A 21,453-nucleotide genomic window follows, 5' to 3' on the forward strand; every position below is an offset into this window, starting at 1 on the left:
CAGAGCCGCCCACTGAGGAAGCAGGACAAAGTGCTTGGCCCCTCTGAGCCTCAGTTGTGCTATCTGTAATGTGGGGCAGCAAGGGTACCCCTCCCCAGATTCTTGATGTCCTCCTGAGGGCTGCTGACCCACACTGGCCCTTGCTGGCCTCTGGCTCAGAAGGGGTCCTAGCCCAAGCCTTCCCCTCTCCTCACCTACTCCCCTCATACCCCTTCCCCCTGGCCCAGCTTGGCCTTACCCCCTGGTGTGGGAGGTTGCCAGCTACCCAGGGACACCGAGCTGCTTCAGTAGGTCTGTCAGTGACACAAGACGCAGAGGCCAGGACCCAGCGGCCATTGCCCCCTGCAGGCCAGGGACTGAGGTCAGGGGAGTTGGGGAGGCTGCAGGCTGGAGCTCCTGTGCTTGCCTGGACTTTCACTTGGGCAGCTGGGACCTGGGGAGGAGTTCGTGCACTCCTGGCTGTGTTGGGGCTGGTGGAGGCTGGTGCTGGGCTCTGTTAGCAGCAGAATGCCTCGCCCATCTTATGAATGGGATGCAGATTGCAAGAGTCTCCCTTCGTGTGGGGCTTCAGCCGTGGCCTTGGGGAGACCAGGAGGCGGCGAGACGGGCACTACCTCTGGGGGTAGGGCTCCTGGTCGTGGCCCTGCGTCCTGGCTCCTAGGCTGAGCCACCAGGATTGGGGCCCCTGGGTTGGGTGCTGCGCGCTGTATCTGAAGGCTGGATGATATTCCATATGACTCGGAAGCCCCTGTTGTCCCCACCTTGCCGGATGGCTCTGGGCTCTCCCGCCACCTGGTGGAGTGGCCTCCACTTTCCCTTCTGCACGAGTGGACAGGGGAGGCGTCTATAGTGCTGTGGTGGGTGTACAGTAAATATGTGAGGGTTGTTCCTGCCTTTCTGGCAGGGTGGGTCTCTGTTCTCTGAGTGGGCAGTGGGCTGTAGACTTGGGGAGCCTAGGGCCCCGACCGAACTGCACCATGCTGTCATTTTCTGACATGGGTGCCGTGTGTGGCACTCCTGGAGGCCCAACCTGTCCTCCGGGATTGAGCATCTGCTGCCAAAAGGCAGGAAGTTGATCTAGCCAGAGGCTACATCCCCTTTTCCTGCCCCTGTTCTGGGCGCTCTGTGGCCTAGCTCAATTCTGCCATCTCCCCCGAGTTCTCCTGGTCCTCCTGGCCTCTGCTGGGTTCCTGCAGGCCCTGGCCTGAGTGAACCCACTTAGAAAGAAACATGAGACCAAATCCCAGCACTGGGCAGACTGCCCTGTGCTTCCGTATCCCTGGCAGCATAGGCAGCAGGGGTGGTTACAAGACTGGGTTCAGCTGACCATAGGTCTGCTTGGTATGGAGCTGGGGCATGTTTTTCTGTGCGGCTCCCAGAGTGGGATCTGGGCTTTGCCTGAGGGAGGGGTGACAGGCTTCATCTGGGACTCTTCAAAGCGTGCCACAGCCTTCGTAGCACGGAAGCAATGTAGACAGTACCTAACAGAGTGGGCGTGACTGCGTGCCCATTGCACCAGATGCTGGGCCACGCCTAGCTTTGGCCTTGGGCCTGATTTTGCTGACTCTTGCCCTGGACAAGTGCTTATCAGGCACTCTGTGGAGGGATCAGCCTGCTCCATTTCCAGTTTGAACTGAGAGGAGGGCCTGCCATAGCCCCTCAGGGATGGGCCCCAGTTGAGCCCCGTAGGACTGTGTCTGGGCAGTGCACAGGGACGTGGCAGGCAGACACAGCTGCCAAGGGTTCTGCATCCACGTCGTTGGGGCCGGCATTGTCAAGGGTCAGCGCTGCCTGGGCCTGGCATGGGCAGGTACACACACGGGGCAGCCAGGGCAGGAGGCTGAGGGGTCGGAGTGTGAAGGTCTCTGGCCCCTTCTGCAGCCCAGGACTAGGCCGAGCCTTTGAGGGAGGCTGGAGAGCCGTGGTTCGGGAATCCCTACGTGGGGAGACTCATTCATTCATTGAGCCAGGACTTCTCAGGCAGCTCAAGTCCTCTTCTTATCAACCTGTTCTTACGTGGGAGCAACGGGTAGGGGATGGAGCAGAGAAAGGGAGGGGGCATCATGGAGGAGGCTGCGGGGGTGGGCAGGCAGAGGGACATGTGGCTGAGGCAGGTTCCAGGCTGTGGGCTTGGCATGGGAGGAGCTAGGCTTTCTCTTCACGTCCGTATGGAACCCCATAGGCTTCTTGCAGACGCTTCTGGGGTGAGCACCCTCTCAGGGCAGCCACAGAGAACACCCTCCTTCCGGAATCCAGAGCCCACTGCCCTGGCCCCTTGGGACCTGGCCTGGTTGTACCCACGGGCTTTGCTTCAGGGAAAGTGGCTTGGCCGTGACCCATAGGGTGCTGTCCTAAGAATGTGGAAAGTGGAGCTGGCCACTGCTGGGGGCCATGCCTCCTGGGCATGCAGCGGCCAGGCTGGGCCTCAACTCTGTCCAGGCAGGGGTTGCCTCTGACCCCTGCACTGCAGGAGGCTGCTTCGCCTCCACCAGGTGTCTCAGAAACGGCCCCTGCCCACCACATGACTGTCCTGCCTCCCTCCTCGTGTCCTTGCTGGGGTTACCATGGTAGCCGCCTCATGGGGGGCTTTCAGCTGCAGGTGTGCGCAGTAGGTGGTTTACAGACACCGGCTGTCACTGCTGCTGCTGTGCTTGTCGCTGCTTGTCACCTGGAGGTTCCAGCTTCCTGGGGCACGTGAGCCCTGCTGTCACCAGTTGCTGCCCTGCTGCACTGCTGGGCAGTGCCCCAGGGCTCAGCCTTGGACACTGGGGTGCAACCATGGGCTGGAGACTGGCTGGCCTTGTCACAGATACCCTTCACCCCGGTGGTCCTCCGGCGGGCCCTGGCCTGGGTTGCTGAGCCCCCCGCCCCGCCACGGTGCTGCGTGCACCGGATACCTCTCCCTGCCCGTCTTGCTGAGAAGTGGTCTGTCTGTCTCATCACTTCTTTGCTCATTTTGTTTTTGCGTGCAGAGAGAAGCCTGCTGGCAGCCTGTGGGGCCTGCTGACTCCCTACCACACCTCTGCGTGTGTGCCACTGCCCGCTCACAGCCTCCTCCACTCCCGCCTCACCCTGCCACCGCTCCCTTCTCCCACGCAAACACCTGCTGTCTGGTGCAGGACACCAGCGCAGGGAGGCGGCCTGGCCTCGGGGAAGGGAGGGGAAGAGAGGGGGGTTCCTGCCCCTTACTGCCCACCCCGGCCCTTGTTCCCTCCATGCCACCCCGGCCCCTGCCCCTCTGGCCTCCTGAGGTTCCCTCCCTCAGGTTTTGCAGCCCCTGGGCTCTCAGCCACTCCCATTTTTTTCTGAGTGTGTGTGTATACACATGTATATATATACACACATATATACATACACATATATACACACATATATATACACATATATATACACACACATATATATACACACATATATATATACACACATATATATACACATATATATTTTTTTCCCCCATCATGTAGGATCTGAAACAAGTACATTCTCAACACAGCTACCCAGGATCTCTGACTCTTTTGTTGGCAGAAATAACCACTTTAAAAATGAAAACCTAGAGAACAAAAGAACGGCTCGAGCTAGGTGGAAAATTGCGACAATAGCCGACAGGTGCCAGAAGACACAAAGTCACCTGCGGTCGTGGTGTGGCTGACGCCACACCTGTGTCAGGCATCACTAATTGATTGCCACTCACTATGTGAGTGTTCTAGGCAGACTGAACTGACTTCAGTGCATGACTTCTTTGTTTAAAACATAGCCTGTGAAATCAGGGTGTACGTGGTGGCTGGAGTGCCTCTCATGTGTTGCTGTTCAGCTGTCCCCTGGAGGGTAGTGGATGATGCATTCCAGAGAGAATGATCCTGCCTCAGTGCAGCAGTGTGGAGGACACTCCACTCAGGGCTGTTGGCTGCCCCGGGGTGGAGCCTGGCTGGGACAGAGGCCAGCAGAGAGGTCAGGGTGGGGTCCTCTCTATCTGACTCCACCCAGAGCCTTCTGGGAGGCGGCCAAGCGGGATCTCCCAGGCGCCTCTGACCACAAGCCTCGCGCCAGCCCCTGGATGGGACTGGGGCTTCTGTGTCAGTGTTGTTTGCACTCTGGTCTCCTGCCCATAAGCCGCTTTGTCTGCTGCCCCTGGGCCTGCGGCACTTGCGAAGCCGCCTTGCTCACTGTCCCCCCGCCCTCCCTCCTCCCTGTGTGTGTTTCCCAGGCAGCGGCAGGTGGCAGGGTAGGCCAGGTAGGGGGACAGGGTTCTGTCCTGATCTCTCATGCCAGCGTTCCTGCCTGGCATGTGCAGCGGATTAGTCCACGGCCTTGGAGGGCTGCTGGGCCTCTCCAGGCTCCGCTGTGTTATCTGCCGCTCCTAGGGAGGCCACGTGTGGGATTCAGCAGGTGTCCTCCCAGCCATCCACATCACAGCCTGTGCTACTCTTACTGGGGAGTGGCCCCAGCACTGCCCTCTGGCCAGTCTGGGTCTGGGAGGCCTGTGGAGGGTGAGGGGATGTATGCTGGGCAGCAGACTCTGGGCTGAGCCTCTCCAAGCTCGTCGCTGTGCAGTGGACCCAGCCCCACCCCCTGCACCCAGCACCATTCCCACACTCATTGGTGCTTGTGCCCACCTGTAGGATGTTGGGCTGCTCGAGTACCAGCACCACCCGCGGGACTACGCCTCGCACCTGTCACCTGGCTCCATCATCCAGCCCCAGAGAAGGAGGCCCTCCCTGCTGTCCGAATTCCAGCCTGGAAATGAACGGTGAGGACGGACGGCTGTGTGCTGTCTTGGGGCCACAAAGGACTCACAGGGTTTGCTGTGCCCCAGGATTGTGACTCAGGACCAGGAGGGTGACAAACAGGGAAGAGCTGTGGCCCCCTATATGTCTGTGTGTGGCCCAAACAGGATGGGGTGGGAGCAAGTGCAGATCCTGTCTGGGAGTGATGTGGAACCGCTCCCCTCCCACCTACTGTCCCCTCCTGCTCCAGCTGCAGTCAAGGCCCTCAGCCTGGGCCAGGCTGGGCTGGCCGTGCTTTCCTCAAGTCCAGTGGGAGGTTCAAGCAAGTTAGCTAGGTGCAGCTCCCAGGAAGAAGGGGGCCCAAGCCAGCATTGACTTCTTGAGCCAACTGGCCTCATGCTTTCTCTTTTTTCTCCAAGAGCTGCTAGAGGGGGGTGTGGGTAGGGAATGGTGCCTATTTCCTGGAAGGGGACAGCTGAGGCCGAGGTCAAGGCAGGGAGGGAACTCTCACCCCAGGATCAGCCCCAAACCCATTAAAGCGTCACACACTGGTGGAAGTGTCCCAGGGCCTGGCAGGCAGCTCACCACCAGGCCGCATGCCACAGATCCCCCAGGAACGGGGAGGGACTGGAGGACTCAGGAGTGGGTGCAGGTGCAGGAGGCACCGAGACTGTGCTCTGCAGCCTTGGTGGTTTCCTGGGGCTGCTGTTGCCAGTATCGCAAAGACACCATCCCTTAGCTCTTGGGGCCAGGAATCTATCGCCTGGGCTCTGCTACCCACTGAGGCTACTGAGGAGGCTGCCCTGCCTCCACAGCCATCCCTGTGTCTGCTGCTGCCCTGCCCCCCACATCCTGCTCCCACCCTGCCCTGCCCCTGTCCCCACCTTGCTCCTGCCCCTGCCAGCTCCTGGGCTGCACACCCGCAACCTTGCTTTGTCCCAGATGGCATCTCCTCTGCTGATCATGTTGCATCCCTGCTCTTGTGGGGACAGCAGTTATGGGGTTCAGCATCACCCAGTGACCTCAACTTAGTTCAGTCCCATTGGCAAGGGTGCTGACTAGGTTCTGGGGACACCATTCAGCCCAGTGTAATGCCCTTCTTGTGTCAAAACGCAAAGCCTCAGGCTTGAGGCCATGCTCTGGTGGTGGAAAAGGCCTCGTTCTTGGCTGGCAGAAGGGATGTTGGGGACCCAGCTGCGGTTGTCAAGGACTTGCAGCAGGGCCTCCAGAGGCAAGTACACAGGGACAGCACAGCTCTAGCCTCGCTGTGGTTGGTACCACTCAGCCAGTCGGTATGTGCTGACTGAGTAGCTGCCGTGTGCTTAGGAGACAGCTGTGAGCGAGGCGAGCAGATGGCCCTGCCCTAGGGCAGCGGGCATGCCAGCGTGGGGCACAAAGTGGCTGATGTCTCTGGCAGAACTGCAGTGGGCAAGGGAAGCAGGGGCCCCATGAGGCAGGCCTGCGGCTCTGAGGTCAGGGGTGCACTTCTGGTTGGCTGTCCGTCAGCAGGAGCGCACCTGCTGGAGAAGCACCGGGCAAGGGCAGCATTGGCAGTGGGGGGCACAGGCTACACAGGCCATGCCATCTCTGGGCCAGCTACCTGGGGGTGCGAGCAGCACGGGCCATGCCCTCCCCACCCTGGTAATCTGGGGGTACAAAGAGCCTTTTCCTGAGGGTCAGACTAGCAGCTCCCGTCTGCACGGGGGAGTTGAGTCGAGTCGAGGGCTGCCTGCTGCTGGGTGATCAGGAAGTGGGCCACATGTGCCTTTCCGGCTGGATTGTCTGGCAGCAGAGTCCTGTCCAGGGGCTCAAAATGCTGACCTTCCCAGGAGCCTGATGGACAGGGCTGCCGTCTCCTCCAGCAGCCTCCCTGAGCGCCCCCTTCCCATTGGCATGCTCAGAGAACATCCCTGGGTGCAAGCAGAGGCGAGAGTTGCAGGGAGCAGGCTGTGTGGGCTGCCCTGGTTGGGGTGGCTGGACCTGGGGCTCCCGAGCCTTGCTCCTTCATGCAGTGCCACCTGCTTCTGCCTCCCCAGGTCCCAAGAGCTTCACCTGCGGCCTGAGTCGCACGCATACCTGCCTGAGCTGGGCAAGTCGGAGCTTGAGTTCATAGAGAGCAAGCGACCTCGCCTGGAGCTGCTGCCTGAGCCCCTGCTGCGGCCCTCGGCTCTGCTGGCCACAGGCCAGCCTGGCGCCTCCGAGGACCTCACCAAGGTAAGGCATGGCCCCACTGTGGAGGGGAGAGGGGCCGAGGCTGACAGGGAGGCTGACTAGGGGGATGGGGGTCCGGTCCTCCTTTTCAGGTGACAGAGGCTGGGATGGATGGGGAAGGAGGTTCTAGGGCAGGAGTTATGAATGCAAAGGGCTTGAGGCAGGGCCCTGCGGGAGGACATGGGGTCCTGGGATGAGCTGGGTGGCGTGCTGACACAGGTGCCAGGCGGAGCACCTGGCCAGGTGCCTCATACTTCTGAGGTGCTTGGTCCACCAGCCCATGTGGCTGTTGTTAGGGAGACAGCAATGCGGGCCCTGGGGCAGGATGGGGCTGGCAGGGCCACACCTCCGCTCCTCCCCTGCTGGGCTCACAGCTCTGTCTGCTGTGCCTGCAGGGCTGTCATTGGGCCAGTGCTAAACAGGCCTGCATGGCCAGTGGGTTAGCTGGGTCTGTGGGAAACAGTCAGAGCTGTGGAGGTGGCCTGCAGGGTGGTGTGCTCCAGCTCCATCAACCCCAACCTGCCCCTCCCCTCCTCTCCGCTGTGCCCACTCGGCCCCGGCCCCTACAAGGCTGTTCTCGGTTCCTTGCACTGAGCCTCTGGCCTGGGGTCCCCTTAGCCAGGGGCACCCTTGATCAGGACTGCTTGCCCCTCAGTGCGGTGCCTTCATTCTCTGCTGCTTTTTATGGAAGCTCTGGGCCCAGCTCTGCAGGGCTCCCCCAGTGTCATGCTGAACTCAGCCACATTCTTTGGGTGAGGTGCGGCGGGGATCACTGTGGCTGCAGCTTGGGCTGTCCTTGATGGCGTCCATGCCTCGGTGCTAGTACCGGGTCCCCTGAGATGGGGGCCTTGTCTGTTGGGACCTCCCCTTCCTGCTGCCCACCCCAGCAGGTGTCACCCATGAGCCTCCCGACCCCACGCAGTCTATGGCCTCCACTGCGGTGGAAGGCAGCAGGGGACTCCAGCCCAGCCTCCTGAGAGGATATCTATGGGCAGTTGCAGGTCGGACCTGGCCTCAAAGGGTTTCCACCCAACCCGCAGCCACATGGGTGGTGGTCGCCCAAGTGCTGTGTGTCCCTGCCCCTAGCACAGGCTGAGATGTGCTCTGGCCAGCCCCCGTCAGGCCTCTGCCCTGGGTCCTGGCCGTCTGTTCCAACCTCCGTGGCGAGGCCAAGCCCCGGGCCTGCAGGGTGGGACCCTCCCTGTGGTGCCGTGGGACTGCCCAGCTCTGACTGCCTCTCTGTGTCTGTGGCATTGTGTCTCTCCTTTAGGCTCTGGCCTTGTCTCTCTGCCCATTCCCGGGCCTGCAGGGTGGGGGTGGGACCTGGCTTGGCTGCCGCTGCTGTAATTGCTGTAACTGTTGAAGCTGTTGGAAAGTCTGAGCCAGTGCTGGGCAGGGAGGCAGCCTGGGAGGACCCTGCCGTGTGGGCCAAGGTCTGTGTGGGCCATGTGGGCTAAGTCTGCGTGGGCTGTGTGTGAGCTGAGTCTGTGTGGCCCATGTACGGGCCAAGATCTCTGTGGGCCGTGTGCGGGTTGAGGTCTGTATGGGCTGTGTGTAGACAGGTCTGCATGGGCTGCGTGTGGGCTGAGGTCTGCCATTCGCTGTGTGTAGACCAAAGTCTGTGTGGGCCGAGGTCTGTGTGGGCCATGTGCAGGCTGAGTTCTATGTGGACCGAGTTCTGTGTGGGCTGTGCGTGGGCTGTGTGTGGACCGAAGTCTGTGCAAGCTGAGGTCTGCATGGGCTGTGTGCTGGCCGAGGTCTGTGTGGGCCATGTGTGGACTGTGGTATGTGTGGACCTTGTATGGACCAGTGTCTCTATGGGCCCAGGTCAGCGTGGGCCTTGTGTAGACTGGCACCTGTGTGGTCTGAGATCAGCATGGGCTGTGTGTAGGCTGAGGACAGCGTGGGCTGTGCGGGATTCAGCCTCACCCCACATGGCTGGGTCGGTTGGCTACCCACCCTCAGGCCACCTCTGCTCCTTTCTCTATGAAAATGCCCGTCTCTGGGGTCTGTGGTGGTGGAGGCTTCCTCTACGATGCACCCCAGTCTAGTTGAGGGGTCCCCTGAGCCATTGTCTGAGAGTAGCATACATCCTTGTCAGACTGGCTCACCTAAGTGAGTTCCAGGGCTGGGGGTGCTTCAGGCATACGTTGATTTAGCTCACACGATGCACCCAGATCTCCACTTGATTCTGCCCTGACCACGTGGTCCTGCAGTGCTGTCCGATTGCAGGTGGGAGGCACCAGGTGCAAGGGCAGAGAAAGCAGAGCTCCCCCCTTCTCCCCACAGTCCACCCAGTACCCATTGGCCTTCCTGGAACCTGCCCGTGTGGCTGGGCCAGATGGTGGGTGCCTGGGGGCAGGGACAGCCTGGGGGTGGGGGACTCTAGTCCCTAGGGCTTTTGTTTTGTATAATAAGCTTTGCTGTGCAGGGCTGGTTCCCACCAGCAGCGGGGCGGGGGGGGGGGTGGCTGCTGGCGGAGAATGGTGCCAGCTGCTTGCTCGCTGGCAGTTGGCAGGGTGGGGCGGGGCGACTGTTTGCCTCCCACGGGCCTGGGCTCCTTGGAGGCCACAGTGCTGGCACAGCTGCCTGCGGGCCTGCTGGCCGACTCCCTGCCATCCGGCCGTGCCTCTTCCTGGGAACTGAGGCGAGGAGCACGTACAATAAATTTTTAAAAATGCAGCATTCCCAGGAGCTTCGTGTTGTTGTTTGTTTATTTTAATTTTATTTGGAAGGCTGAGAGAAAGAGATCTCCTAACCCTTGGCTCACTCCCCAAATGCCTGTGGTGGCCCAGCGCAACCAGGCTGAGGCCAGAGCCAGGACTCCATCTGCAGCTCCCATGCAGGTGGCAGGGGCCCAAGCCCTTGGCCGTCACCTGCTGCCTGCCAGGCTGCATGGACAGGAAGCTGGGTTGGAAGCAGGGGAGACAGGACTCAAGCAGGATGTCGGGTTCCAAGTGGCCGTTTGTGCCAAGTGTTCACCCCAACATGGCACAAAGAACCCCACAAGACCATTGAATAATGCCTAGGGTGTTCAGTTTTGCCATCCAGCCCAAGTCTCTCATCGTGTGGTTGGGCTTCCATCAGTGCCCTTCTGTGTCTGCATCTGCAAGGTGGGCGGGCAGAGTTAGCTCTGTGAGTGGCAGGAGTCAGGAGCCAGAAACAGCTCAGCACAGGGGCCGGCGAGCTCCAGGTCTGGCCCTCTGCTGCCTTGGCACAGGGCAAGGCCCGCTCGCTGTGGATGGCAGCCCGCCTGGCCCTCAGGGCCTGCACTGCTTTGATGTCTGTTGGCTCACAGGGTTGGCTGCTGACTTTACCCGTTCCGGTTCTGTTTCCTCACCCAGCTGGGGCTGGGTGGCTAGCAGAGCTGCCATGGCAACCTGTGCTTGGGTGTGCTGTGGCCTGGAGTGGCTGGGTTTCGCTGCCCACAGCTGCTCTGTGGACCACAGTGGCCCCTCCACCCTGGTGGAGGCAGCTTGAGGAAGGGGTGGGGGGACTTGGCTGCATTTCCTTTTGGCTTCTGGGTGTAAGCAGGGAGATCCTGCAGGGAGTCCGCACGTTTTCCTGGGTGACCTCCGGGACTCTTGGCCCCTGAGAGCTTACTTGGTGTCTTGGAGTGGGGGCCTGAGGCTTCTGCTAGCTGTCCTGGGCGTACTGCACCAAGTACCCCGTGCAGCTGCTGTGGGGGACCCCGCGGCCTAAGGCTGCAACAGGGCACGTTGTGGGTGCTGCAGAACCCCAGCCGGGTTCACAGCAGCCTGGGTGGCCTGTGGCACAGACAAGGAAACGGAGGCAGAGAGTGGTTGTGGCTCCGGAGCTGCAGGGTACAGAGCCGGCTGGGCCCAGCGAGCACTCGGCCCACGTGGGGCGTGAGATGAGCATGGCCCACAAGAGCTGAGCTCCAGCTAGCACGTGCCACGGGTGGCAGACGCATGTCTGAAAGCGGCACTATCCCACGGAGAGCAGCCCTTGGGGAAGGACACGCCGGATGGCAGCTGGGAAATGAAAAGAGTGGGAAGAAGTCCCGGGTCACCCACCTCTGGTCCCTCTGCGCATGTGCGTGAACATACCGTGCATGCATGAGGGCCCCCCGGGGCAGCCTGCTGTGGGTCAGGCTGTCGTACCCCTGTGCACGGAAGGCAGATGGAGTCAGGAAGCACCACCGAGAGTGTCGGGGAAGGCTATGTGGGGATCATGTGCTCAGGCCTGAAGTCTGGGCTGGAAATTGGGGGTGCCCGGGCCCTGACATCACTCCTGTCTGCCTCCTCTACCAGGATCGCAGTCTGACGGGCAAGCTGGAGCCAGTGTCCCCGTCCAGCCCACCGCACGCGGACTCTGAGCTAGAGCTCGTGCCTCCACGGCTGTCCAAGGAGGAGCTGATCCAGAACATGGATCGTGTTGACCGTGAGATCACCATGGTGGAGCAGCAGATCTCCAAGCTGAAAAAGAAACAGGTGCGAGTGTGCGGGGTGGCCCTGGGAGCCTGCGGGGGGTGGCCCTGGGAGCCTGCGGGGGGTGGCCCCTGGAGACTGCGGGGTGGCCCTGGGAGCCTGCGGGGGGTGGCCCCTGGAGACTGCGGGGTGGCCCTGGGAGCCTGCGGGGGGTGGCCCCTGGAGACTGCGGGGTGGCCCTGGGAGCCTGCGGGGGGTGGCCCCTGGAGACTGCGGGGTGGCCCCTGGAGCCTGCGGGGGGTGGCCCCTGGAGACTGCGGGGTGGCCCTGGGAGCCTGCGGGGGGTGGCCCCTGGAGACTGCGGGGTGGCCCTGGGAGCCTGCGGGGGGTGGCCCCTGGAGACTGTGGGGTGGCCCTGGGAGCCTGTGGGGGGTGGCCCCTGGAGACTGCGGGGTGGCCCTGGGAGCCTGCGGGGGGTGGCCCTGGGAGCCTGCGGGGTGGCCCCTGGAGACTGCGGGGTGGCCCCTGGAGACTGCGGGGTGGCCCTGGGAGCCTGCGGGGGGTGGCCCTGGGAGACTGCGGGGTGGCCCTGGGAGCCTGCGGGAGGGTGGCCAGGAAACAGAACCTGGGCAATCAGGAGACGGAGCACTTGTGGGAAGAGCCAAACGGTAGGGTGCAGTGTGGTGATTCCAGGACCAGCAGCCCGAGTGCCTGTCGCCTGTGTGTGTTGGACAAGCCCTTGGGCAGGCCAGCCCTCTGTGGGTGTTTGTAGCTGCAACATTGCCATGCTGAGCTGTGCCATTTCTGAGACCCTGAGCTGTTTTTTTTACCAGAGGGAGGGTGAGGCTGTAGGGCTGGGCTGGGTGGATCCAGTCCTGAGGCCACCGCTTTCTGGCAGGTGAGTCAGCAGTCACTGCCCACCCCCGTGATCGAGTGGGGGCAGGATGGATGTGGCACTTGGGCTCCCTTGTCTGGGTGAGTGGCACGGGTAAGAAGGCCCCTCCACCCTGCCCAGGATCCTGCGTGCTCACGGCCTCTGTTGACATCACAGCGGGCCACGGGAAGGAGACAGAAACATCAACACACTGCCCCTTTCGCAGCATTAGCTCAAGTGGCGTTTGATGTCCTTGTCTTTGTCACCCGCTGTCCCAGCTCATCTCTGCTGAGATGTCCCCTTCACCAGAGCCCCTGAGGGGTGGCCAGTCTAGCCCAGTCTGGCCTGCTGCTGCTTTTTTTTTTTCTTTAAAATTTATTTTTATTGCAAAGTCAGATATACAGAGAGGAGGAGAGACAGGGAGGAAGATGTTCCATCTGATGGTTCACTCCCCAAGCAGCTGCAACAGCCAGAGCTGAGCCAATCTGAAGCCAGGAACTTCATCGGAGTCTCCCACCAATGCAACCCTTTTTGGGTGCACAGCTCAGTGGCATGGGTGCGCCCACCATGTAAATGCCCCCAAGACTCATATCTGCCCCAAGGGGCGCCCCCCTAGCCCGGGCAGCAGGCTTCACCTGTTCCAGTTTCCCCAACCCCCACGCTGCTTCCCACCTGTGTCTGTCCCAGACATTCCGTGCCCCTAGAAACCTGCACTGTGTGACCTCTCGTACCCACCCGCTCAGTCTGCTGCGGCCCAGCTCAGAGCTTTGCTCCGGACTGCGGCAGCATCAACCTCCCATCAGCTGGGGAACAGCTGGGGAGGAGGCGCTGGTTCTCCCACGTGCCTGCAGGAGACACTGGGGGTCAGAGGGGCTGACAGAGCTGGTTCACCTTATGCACTGTGGCTCTGCACGTCTCAGGGAGGCCGTTCTGCAGCGTGAGAGGCTCTCTCTTGCACCCACCCCACCCGGCTGTGTGCCTGCCCCAGCAGGCTCTGTCCTCAGTGTTTGGCTGCATTTTACACTTTGGACGACATTTGGAAGCCGCCCCTAGTGGGCGCTGTTGGACTGAGGCAGTTCTGCTCCAGCCCAGGCCCTGATGCCTCTCAGGCTGTAACAGTCAGCCCGTGGCCACATGCAGGCTGCATGGGCGTGATGAGCCTGGCAGGCCGGGCATCCACCACCTGTGCGTCTTAGAGCTGGCATCAGGAGCTCTCTCTGTTCTTTACTTTTTAGAAAGAATACGGACAGCAGCAGGAAGGTTGTCCTGCGAGGTGATGGGGGTGGATGGACTATGATTGTGCCAGTGGCAGCTCAGGGGGAGCTGGTGAGGATGAGGAGTGGTGCTGCCAAGTGCCAGGGACACCAGCTCATCTGGTGCTCGCCCCCATCTCCAGGGCAGAAACTGTCCTTGGCCCCACTTTCTGGGTGAGGTAATTGAGGCTCAGAGATAACTAGGAAATGCGAGTACCGCCCAGCAAATCCGGAACAGACATGGCCTGCTCTGGTGCCACCAGTTCAGCAGGAGTCATGGCGGATGACGCTAGCTGCAATGGCCTGCAGGCTGCAGCAAGGGGTGGGGGTCCCCTGCACGGCCGAGTCCCCGAGTGACTCAGAGGAAATGGTCAGCAGCCTGACTTCCTGTATGCGGTTGGGCCCTGCCCCTCAAACTGTCCCCCGTCCTGCAGCAACAGCTGGAGGAGGAGGCTGCTAAGCCTGCCGAGCCGGAGAAGCCCGTGTCGCCGCCACCCAGTGAAGCCAAGCACCGCAGCCTCGTGCAGATCATCTACGACGAGAACCGGGTATGTCCCGTGCGCTTCTTGCCCATGCCCCAAGGTCCCCATTGGGCAGTGGGCAACACAGTGAGCCCAGAGCAGCAGAGGCCTGGTGGCTTCTGGGTGTCTGTGCTTGGGTTCCAGGAGCACGCCAAGCCCACTGGCCCCTGGGCTCTCGCAGCCAGCTCAGGCTCTGGGCAGAGGGGGTTACTAGGGTCCAGGCAATGGTTCCAGCGAGTGTGACCTGCCCAGCTCCTCCCTTCCAGCCCTGGGAACCCAGGCCTGGGTGGGGGTCCCTATGGTTATTTCTGTTTCATCTCTGGGGCCCCAGCAAGGTTTGGCTCCCTGAGCTGGGAAGGAGTGCGCCAGGGGCTTGAACCCGTGTGCTGCAGTTCCTGGTCCTCTCTGTGCCAGCTTGCATTGACCTGGCGAGACACCCTTGGAGCTAATGAAACACAGAGTCAGGAACGGCCCTGAGGACCCTGGCAGGGGCAGCCACTGGAAGGCTCAGTCTTGGGAAGGGGCCAGGAGTGCCAGGGCTGGCTCCCTAAAGGAGCACTTGGTGCCAGGGCAGGTGGTAGGCTTCTCGTTGCCCTCTGAGACTACAGCTTCGATGCCCCACTGTTGGCGGCCCCAGACAGTGCGTGGTGGGTCCCCTGCTAGTTTTCATGGCGGGGTTGGGGGTGATCCTTGTCCAAGGCCTCAGTCCCCTCCTCACAGCTAGCCTCCTGGATGTCTCTTCTCTGGGCCTTCCCTTGGCCGCATCAGTGCCCAGGGTCAGAGTGGGAGCTGGGGATGTTTGTGACAACACTGGGTCCGAGTGGCTGCTGGAAGCTTGAGAGCCTGTGGCAAGGAACGGTGGTCTGGCCTGCGGGGGTCTGCCTGCATCTCTTGAAGCAGACACTCTCGGCAGGACTAGACCAAGGCCGCTGGGTCAGGGGACCATGCGACACTCACTGCCCTTCACCTTGGCTAACACACTGAGGAACTAGACCAAGCCTGCTGGGTCAGGGGCCGTGCTGCAGTCACTGCCCGCTGCCCTCACCCTGGCTTCCACGGCCTGTAGGAGAGCTGAGGGGCCATCCCTGCCTCACATCTCCCACACCCTGATGGTCACCATGAGCCTACTAAACCTGCCTGTTCATTCTGCTCCCCGATTAGGGGGAGAAGACCCCAGGCAAGTACCGGGGGGCCTGTAAGTCCACTGCCCCATGCCCTTGGGACAGCACCTGGCACCCAGGTATATCAGCCAGTGCTCTTGGCACCGTCATTGGCACTCTTGGCTTCCTTTGACTTTACCAGTGGGCACCATGTTCTCTCCGTTTTACTCGAGAACCTCAAGGCTTGGGAGGGTTGGTGACCTGTGTGCAGGCAAGACCGAGCTGATTCCAGCAGCGTGTGGTGCAGGGGCAGGGGGCCCTCCAGGTGGTACCTCCACCCGCGTTCCTGACTTGGTGGAGAAGAGGCACGGTTCCCTCCAGTAGCCACAGGGGAAGGTCGGGGTTCCTGGGTTCTGCCCGGCTCCCTCAGCCTGATCGTCTGCCCAGAGCTCCTTTTGCTGCCAGATCTCTGCTCCTCTTCCGTGCTGCTGGATCCTGGAAAAGGCTTTCCACACCTCTGCCCCACTCCTTTCCACACCCCTGCCCCCCTCCTTTCCACACCTCTGCACCCCTCCTTTCCACACCCCTTCCCCCTCCTTTCCACACACCTGCCCCCCTCCTTTCCACACCCCTGCCCTCCTCCTTTCCACACCTCTGTCCCCCTCCTTTCCACACACCTGCCCCCCTCCTTTCCACGCACCTTCCCCCTCCTTTCCACACCCCTGCCCCCTCCTTTCCATACACCTGCCCCCCTCCTTTCCACACCCCTGCCCTCCTCCTTTCCACACCTCTATCCCCCTCCTTTCCACACCTGCCCCCCTCCTTTCCACGCACCTTCCCCCTCCTTTCCACACCCCTGCCCTCCTCCTTTCCACACCTCTGTCCCCCTCCTTTCCACACACCTTCCCCCTCCTTTCCACACCCCTGCCCCTCTCCTTTCCACACCCCTGCCCCCCTCCTTTCCACGCACCTTCCCCCCTCCTTTCCACACCCCTGCCCCCTCCTTTCCACACCCCTGCCCCCCTCCTTTCCACACCCCTGCCCCCCTCCTTTCCACGCACCTTCCACACCCTCCCTCTTCCATGCCCCTCCCCCCTCCCTTCCTTGCCTCTCCTCTGACCCCTCCCCACTCCTCCAGGGAAGGGACACCGTTTCCTGTGACCTGCAGGAGCAGAGGCCCCTGGGGGCTGGAACTGTCTGCCTGCTTGCCCAGATGTGTCCCTCACACCTGTGACAGTGCCTGGCATCCCTGCCCAGTGCGCTGAATAGGCAGGCAAAAGGCCAGGTCTTCCCGAGGTGCAGGGGCCGGATCCCTCCGGCTGGACTCAGCTGTCTGGCGGCCAGAACCTGCTGCCCCAGGGGAGCAACAGGGTTAGATTCTACTCTGCCTCCATGCCTCCCTTCTCTGCTGGTTCCGGGGAGGGATGAAGGGCATGGCCACTGTGTAAACATGGAGCCACTGAAAAACACGGCTTGTGCCGGGTGCGGCCCCCAGTGCCCTGAGTGTTGGACTCATCTATGCGCAGCTGCCACTGAGCTAGGCTTTTTCTGCTTGGCCTGGTGGCTGGGCAGGTGCACGCAGATGGCAGGGGTGGAAGGCATTCAGGGGGAGAGGTGGGGTCCAGGCCAAGCCTGGAGGCCCTGGGGTCTCCTGTGTTTGTCCTGCCTTGAGTGTGGGTGGAACGCATGTGTAGGCAGCACAAGGGAGTTACGGGGGTGGTGGGGGTCCTCCTACGTGTGTGTGTGTGTGTGTGTGTGTGTATGTGTGTGGCCCTTGAGGCAGTGGGGTGTGTCTATCAGGGTGGGCTTCAGGGAGGAGGCGAGCTTGAGTAAGATCCAGGTGGAGGAAGTTTGTAGTGCAGGTGGCCGGAGCACGGAGCTGGTAGAACCTGCAGCTGGAGGGCCCACCCTCAGGGGAGGGGTGAGAACTGAGGACCCCTCCCCCCATCTCCCATCCCCTAGCAGCTCAGCTCACCAGCGTTCCTAAGGTGACTACTTAGCCCATGTTGTTAGGACTGAACTGTGGTCAGGGTTGAGCCGGCCAGGAGTGGGGAGCCCTCACGCTCTGTGGAATACTCCTGGGTCCTGGGGTGTGCCCAACTCCTGCTCCCATCTGTAAGGTGGGTGAGCAGTAGCACCCTGGGGACAGGTGGTTGCCTTTTCTGTTAGGAGTTCTTTATTTGGAATGCAGTGGTGGAGGGAAAGAGACAGGAGACAGATCTGTGGGTTCACCCCACAAACGGGCACAGTGCTCTGGGCCGGAAGTCTGCATCCCCTCGGGGTCCCTTAGCCCTCAAAGCCCTGCATGCCGGGCTCTTCTGGGCTCTTACTGGTACAGTCCTGTGTCCGCTCTGCTCCTGCACACTCCTGTCCTTGTGCCCTGGCCTTGCCATCCCTACCCTTGGCCCCTTGGCCCTGCCTGACAGGGGCTGAGTCTCTTCCAAACTCAGTGCCAAGTGGGTATTCAGGAAGTGCTTGGGGAGCCCAGAGCCCACCCCTCCCCGGACCCAGTCCTGCAGATTCTGCCCTCCTCACACCCAAGGGGGATACTTCCTGCTGCCAGTGGGGAAGTCCTGGCTGAGTCTTGCCTGAGTCCTCCTGTGGGGCTCTCCCGGCTTCCTCTCTGCCTTGGTTCTCTGTGTCTGTAAAGTAGGCTGCTGTGTTCACTTCACTGGTGCTTGGGTGTGATGTGATGGGCATGTTGGTCATGCATGCTGTGTGTGGTCACCTTGACCTGCGTATCCAGCCACACGCCGAGGATACTTCGTCCTCGGAGTTCTGGTTTGCACAGAAGGCCGAGAGCCTGGCTCTGCCCTGGGTGGGCTGGGCCCTGGCTCTGGGCAGAGGTTGTTCTAGGTGCCAGCTTGAGCCTACCTACAAACCCATGGTGCAGGAAGTGCCAGAGTACACCCTCTGTCTGCAGGGCTGCCCCAGCCATGCTGTCAGCTACATCCTCTGGGTCTGGGCAGTGTGTGTGAGAGAGAGGAGGAGGAAGTGGCTCATGTGGCTCCAGTCCCTGCTGCCCATTGATGGGTCCCTGCAACATGACCACGTACTCCATACACTCCATCTTCTCTCGGGCTCCGGGTAGCCCGTGCTGCCCTCTGCTGTCTGTTACAGCCTTGGGGAAGCCACCCCTGTGCGCTCACCCCTGTAGCCGGGACCACCTGCGGGCCAGCTGGGACAATGGCCGCGTTCAGGGCTGAGGGCCTAGGGTGGGGGGCGGGGCCCAGCCTGCTGAGGCAGCCTTGGGGAGTCCTCTCAGCCACATGTTCCTGTTTTCCTAATAAGTCCCGGGTTGTGAGTGGGGAGGGAGGCGGGAGCCCCGGGGGCAGCCCAGACCTTGTCACATGACTGTGAGACACAGGAATCCTAGAAGGCCACCCTCCAGCCCCGCGGCCCCTCCCCCGCCCCCTCGCTGCTGCACAAGCTCTGAGGTCATCGCAGGCGACCCAACCGGCTCCCAGGGCAAGGCAGCGGCCCGGGCCTGGCAGGGAGCAGTGCCCACATCCAGGGCACGGGGCCTGAAACCCAAACTTGGCCAGCCTGCTGGGGACACCGCGGGGTCCAGAGGCCCTGCTCTGTTTTTCCCAGCCTGGGGGAGGGGCGGTTGGCTGGGGAAGGCTGTGGTGCGACATGTGGGTTGGGCAGCTGCCCGCTGTTCCCGGAAGCCTCTATTTATAATCTCTTCTCTGTGTGTTTTCCACTTCGCCTCTCCGTCCTGCAGAAGAAGGCCGAAGCTGCACATCGCATTCTGGAAGGCCTGGGGCCCCAGGTGGAGCTGGTGAGCTGGGGTGGGGCGGGGAGCTGTCTGGGCAGGGAGCAGGTGGGGGAGGAGGGGGAGGAGATACAGGAAGTCCGTGGTGGCCAGGGTACAGGAAACAACGCACCCTCCTGGTAAAGCTGTGGAGTGGGTGGGGGCCAGGCAGAGGCCCCCTGTGGCAGGTAGAGCCACGTGGTGGGGCAGGTGGCATGTCGCAGCTCAGGCTGTGGAACCTTTGCGTGGACCACACAGTCTATGTGCAATCCCCGGCCTGATGCTTCGGGACTCTGACCTCAGCAGGTCTCTTGACTTCTTTGTGTCTCAGTTTCCTCCTACATAGAACGGGTGCGGCCATCCCACCCATGCCAGTGCTGGTGCCAGCCGGTGACCACACGTGCTGGTCAGAGTTGCTCCCTGTGGCTATGACTGGTATTTCCGTGGTAGGAGTCATTGCACACTGGGTGAGCATCAAGGTGGGGGTGGGGCTGGAAAGCCAACCCTGGCCTCTGAGAGCCTGGCCTGGGGCAATGGGACACAGGGGCCTCAGCCCCAGGAGCGCACACCAGGGCTCCTTTCTGTTTGTGTTGGATCTGGGGCCGCTGAGTACAGGCAGGGCATCAGTGAAGTCTTGTATCTTGGAAGCCCGGCTCTGAGCTTGCTGCACAGGCGTGGGCCAAGAGCCTGTGCGAAGGGTCTCCCCTCCTGGCACCCATGTTTTCCTGCCTATGGAGTTGGGGAGCCTGAAGGGCCCCCTTTCTGATGCGTGTGACAGACTCTGCCCAGTGTGGTGAATGGTGGGCAACATGGGGTCGTCCACCCGAGTTTTCTGGGGCTGGGTCAGCTTGGTGCAGGCAGAGCTACTGCCAGCGCTGGCCGCTCTGGATGTGTGGACGGATAGCAGGTAGAGATGGGGCTCCCTGACGATCTTACTGTACCTCCATCTCCAGCTGGGCTCCCCACTGGGGCTCTGCTGGGGCGTAGGCATGGGCAGTGGCTTCTTACATTGTGAGGTCCCTGGCGCCAGCTTCGCTGGAGCACTGTGCACCTGCCACACAATTCGCCCATTCAGTGTGTACACCCAGCGGTTATCTGTAGCCATACAGTCTTCTGTGTCGGAGATGCTTGCCACATGTGGCCACGGCCAAAGAACGCGGGCTTTCATTTGGGCCAGGGTCTCCAGGTCTGTCCATTGGCCCTGAGCACAGTGTCTGTGTGGATGGCTGCTTGGTCCTGGGCTGGGAGTGGACTGTGGGCTCTTGTGTAGACTGGTTGCCCCATTTTCCATCCCCTCCAAGGAGCTGCTGCTTTGCCATATAGGGATGGTGAGGTTGGGATGGGAGTGGCACTGACCCACTTCCCACTCTCCCTCTCCTCGCTTTGTCTCTGAGCCTGCTGGGGTCAGAGGCTGAGGTCGGGGTGGGGTCGTGGAGCTGGTCTGAAGGAGGGCTTTGCAGACCTCACTGTTGCTTCCTGGGGAGACTGGGTGACCCATCTCCATTGGGGATCTCAGCAGAGAAGCCTTTCCAGATTGGGGCACAGGCGGCTCAAGGTGTGGTGGCCTTAGGTGGGGAGGGAACGGACTCCGGGACAGGGCACTGCAGGTGAGGTTTGCGGAGGTGTAGCCCTGGGAGAGGACAACATCTTACCTGTGGTCACTCAGCAGGTGACCAAGTGGACAGTGTGCTGTGCCACCAGGCCCTGGGGTCACAGGATGCAGAGCCCCACTTTGGTTTGGGGATGCGGTGGGGAGGGGTCATCGTTCATAGACTGTGATGCAGCCAGGGCGCACTCTGCCAAGGCCAGGCTCTCTGGGGACGCTGGCGTTCCTGTCCACGGGCACAGTCCTGAGGCTGCTGCCCACAGCCGGGCAGGGAGAGAGCTCTCTGGGAGGGAGGTGTGAGCTTCTGGCGGATGTGCATGGGGAAGGAGGAGCAAAGCAGAGGCGGGCCTGGCAGGGCTGGGTTGGGGGGTACCCAGCTTGCTGGCTGGCCCGTGGGTTGGAGCAGGGAGTGGGTGGAAGGTGTGTTCACAGGTTTGAGTTACTCCTCGCTTTCTCCCTGCATGGAGGTGTTATTTGAAGAGCCTGGTGTCACGGTGGCGTTGAGGCTGGCACTGACGCCTCCTTTGCTACCTGTCCCCCTGGCCTTCTAGCTGGCTGAATGGCAGGCCCATGGGGCCCTCCCTCCCCCTGGGACAGCTGCTCTTCTGAGTCACACCAGCGCATGCCTGCCTCTACCGTGGGCTCCCACCGTAGGGCTGCCTGGGCCTTGTCTGCTCAAAGCAGGCCGGGGCAGCCCCTGGCGGGAGGATTCTTGGACACCTGGTGGCCGCAGTGCTGGCCTGGCCCCTGGTGCAGTCTCAGGCTTTGACCGCAGGAGCTGTTTGGCCTCGTGCCGCCTCTGCAGAGGGTGGGATGGGGTCGGGGGGAACTGTGCGGGCCCTGGGCTCCACTTGCACCGCGTCTGCTTGAGGGGGAGTCCAGCAGAGTCTGCTCTCTGCTGCTTTGCAGCTGGGCCAGCACCTAGAGGGTCGTCCCAGGTTGCTCAGGCCAGGTTCCACGTGGCTCTCAGGCCTCGGCTTGCCTGGGCGCATGGTGATGGACCTGCAGGGCTC

The 21,453-nt window shown here is 61.7% G+C and overlaps 1 protein-coding gene across 1 annotated transcript in view; it reads left to right on the forward strand.

Moving 5' to 3' along the window:
• Positions 1-21,453, forward strand: part of NCOR2 (nuclear receptor corepressor 2) — a 108,002-nt gene that overhangs the window by 15,647 nt on the left and 70,902 nt on the right. Inside the window, exons 3-7 of the mRNA XM_058656877.1 lie at positions 4,623-4,750; positions 6,764-6,941; positions 11,213-11,392; positions 13,891-14,004; positions 18,805-18,861. Of these exons, the coding sequence (XP_058512860.1) occupies positions 4,623-4,750; positions 6,764-6,941; positions 11,213-11,392; positions 13,891-14,004; positions 18,805-18,861 (657 nt within the window). The remainder of the gene's footprint in view (positions 1-4,622; positions 4,751-6,763; positions 6,942-11,212; positions 11,393-13,890; positions 14,005-18,804; positions 18,862-21,453) is intronic.

The sequence above is a fragment of the Ochotona princeps genome, chromosome 29 (assembly GCF_030435755.1).
Source record: "Ochotona princeps isolate mOchPri1 chromosome 29, mOchPri1.hap1, whole genome shotgun sequence".
Classification (NCBI taxonomy): Eukaryota; Metazoa; Chordata; class Mammalia; order Lagomorpha; family Ochotonidae; genus Ochotona; species Ochotona princeps.